The 3,157-nt window shown below is 40.7% G+C and overlaps 1 protein-coding gene across 1 annotated transcript; it reads left to right on the forward strand.

Annotated features, from left to right (window-relative positions):
- LOC109224206 lies at positions 591-1,015 on the forward strand. Its single transcript, XM_019388792.1, has 2 exons — positions 591-800; positions 878-1,015. Exons 1-2 carry the CDS (start codon positions 591-593, stop codon positions 1,013-1,015), a joined length of 348 nt encoding a protein of 115 aa, XP_019244337.1.

A 3,157-nucleotide genomic window follows, 5' to 3' on the forward strand; every position in this document is an offset into this window, starting at 1 on the left:
TTTTGCTCCCAATTCACGTTTAACTTCTGCGTTTTTGTGCAACACTTTAATGTGAGAACATCCTGGAATTTATAGAGTTAGTAGATGAAGAAATAACTAGAGTTCTGATGCAACTCTTCCTTGGTGGAAGAGTTCTAGTTGATTTCAACTTCACCAAGTTAAGCTTATCTCTTTCACGTGCAACCCACATGCTTGAATCTGCCCGTTTTTGTGCACCTGAGGGATGGACCACTAGATGGACCTGGTTCATGTCTGAGTTCCTTTGTTAGTCTTCAAAACTAACCTTTACTTGGGCCAACAGTTTGGGTACACAGGTGAATCTTAGCATAGCCTTCCATCCACAGACCAACGGGCAAGCAGATCGGACTATTCAAACGCTTGAGGACATGTTGTGTGCTTACATTCTTGATTTTAAAGGTAGCTGGGATGATCATTTGCCACTCATAGAGTTTGCTTATAACAACAGCTATCATGCTAGCATTCAAATGGCACCATTTGAGGCGCTATATGGTAGGAGATGTAGATCTCCCATTGGGTGGTTCGAGATTGGGGAAGTTGAATTGATAGGACAATACCTCGTGCATCAAGCTATGGAAAGGGTTAAAATCATTAAGGAGTGGTTGAAAGCTGCCCAAAGCCATCAAAAATCCTATTCGGATGTTCGTCGCAGGAATTTAGAGTTCAAAGAGGATGATTGGATATTCTTGAAAGTTTCCCCTATGAAGGGTATAATGCGGTTTGGAAAGAAAGGGAAATTAAGTCTGAGGTATGTTAGGCCGACCGAATCATTCAGAGGATTGGTCAGGTGGTGTACAAGCTTGAGCTACCACCCGAGATGTCATTGGTGCACTTGGTATTTCATGTGTCTATGCTGAAGAAAGTAATCGGAGATTCGTTGCTTATCGTGCTAGTTGAGACTATTGAAGCTAATGAGGAACTGTCATATAAGAAATTCCAGTTGCCATTCTTGGCAGGCAAGTTTGGAAGTTTAGAAATAAAGAAATTGCCTCCGTGAAAGTGTTATGGTGAAACCAACAAGTTGAAGAAGCTACTTGGGAGGCCGAGGAAGAGATGAAGAGGAAGTATCCTCACTTGATTGAATAGTTGTGTAATCCTTTTTATGAAATAGTCACCTATGAATTTTGTATCACTTGTTCAGTTAATGTAAAGGTATTCCCTTTTGGTTATATGTTGCTTATAAGGCCACGGTTGGTGTTATTTCGTGTTGTGTTACGTCAGTGGAATATGTATATGTTGTTAGGATGTGTTTTGGGGTTCTCTGACAGGCGGATAGGCCTAATTACAGAGGGAACTCTAGCAAAAATTTTGGAATCTAGGGAGTTAGTCAAATTTTAGGTTGCTGGTATGTGGTGTGAAAACTGAAGTTGCATAAGGTGCTATTAAGTGAACCTTGATCCTCACTCGAGGACGAATGATCTTAAGTGGGGGAGGATGTAAGGCCCCGTAAATTTTTACCTAAAACACGGAATTGGATTGAACAATACGCTTCAGAGCTAAAGGCAAATGTTATGCAGAGGTGTGCATTTCTGCGGGCCATTATGCGGCCGCATAATCACTCTGCGGGCTGCATTTTGGCCCGCAGAGTGAGGTAGTCTTTTTGGCCAATTTGGAGGCTAGTTTCGCGGCCAATTATGCGACCGCATAACCATTTCGTGTGCCGCACTTTGGTCACATAATCGTCCTTGGACTTTTGTGAAGGGAGGTTCTGTGGCGCATTATATGATCGCAGAACAGGTCTGCGGACCGCATATTGGTCACAGACCGGAGCAGAAAATTCAATCCCCTGAGGGCCACTTTTCGCGGTCATTTCGCATACCACATAGCCATTATGTGATCGCATATGCGACCGCAGATCCGTGCCAGGGCTCCAAATTTCTAATTTTTAGGCCCGATCCTCTATCGATATATCATATGCTATACCTTTAGAGTGAGAAAGAGGGTCCTAGAGGGAGAAAGGTTTCTTCATCAAAAATTACTCAATCCTTTCTTAAAACCTTGAAGATTGTCAAGTAAAGTTCACTAAGTCTTCACCTTAAAGGTAAGAATCTATGCCTAGCTCTTAATTTCGAATTATCTACTAAAAATGGGTAGTTAGCAAGATGGTTCATGGGTTTGAGGGTTATCTATTTTGCATGCATGTGTGGAGAAAGAATGTGGGAGGACTGTGAGCTAAAAATGGTAAAAGATGGGTGGTGGAATGATGGAATCTTGCACAAAAGGGGTCTTAAAACATAATGCACACCTAGTGTTTGATAATGTGCTCAAATGAGCTAGAATCTTGATCATCCTTCTAATTCTCGAATCAACTTGTTATATTCCTAAAATAGATTGAAGGTGCTAAGAGTTCCGGAATTATTGTAGAATTTAAGGAAAGCTCTATTTAGGTATGTATGGCTAAAACCCCCCCTCTTCTTAGAATTGAACCCCTTGGTGTTCATGCTATCGGTGTAAGTCCCAAATTAATCGTTATAGAAATTACTGTTTCGAAATGTTCTTGTGTTGAAATACATATGTGCAATATATTTGTTCCAAGGCTCTTATCATGTTATCTTATCATTTGAAGGTGTGTTAAAATACGGAATATGTGCTACGAATGCCTAGACTTCAAGTCAATTTGAATAAAGATTGTTATGCCAAAGTATGTGAAAGCCTCTATGCCTAAGACTTATAATCGCTCACGTTTATACTTAATATCTTGAATTGAAAGGCTTGTTTGTTGAGAATGATGATAATGCTTGAGATTGATTAAAGTGCGTATGAAATATGAAATACGGCCGAGGGCCAAGGTGCAATAAAACAATTGTGGCCACTAGTGCTGATGAACTAAAAGACGTGAAAGAAATTTGAAATGGGATAATTGATAGAAAATGGTAATGTCTCGGGTGAGACGGCCTAGCCGATCGGGCCGTGATCGGACACCATGCTGCACACATGGTGGTATTTGTGCTGGGAAAAAAATTGAAACTTGAATTTGAGAATGAAATTGTGATTATGGTTAATGTCTCAAATGAGACGACCTAGCCGATCGGGTCGTGATCGGACTCTGCATAAGAATGCGGTGGTATTGTGGAAGATGGTGTATCAATATTAAAGATGTCTCAATCTAAAGCTATGGAAATTACTTGAAAGCTTATGT

This window comes from Nicotiana attenuata, chromosome 3, assembly GCF_001879085.1.
Source record: "Nicotiana attenuata strain UT chromosome 3, NIATTr2, whole genome shotgun sequence".
NCBI lineage: Eukaryota > Viridiplantae > Streptophyta > Magnoliopsida > Solanales > Solanaceae > Nicotiana > Nicotiana attenuata.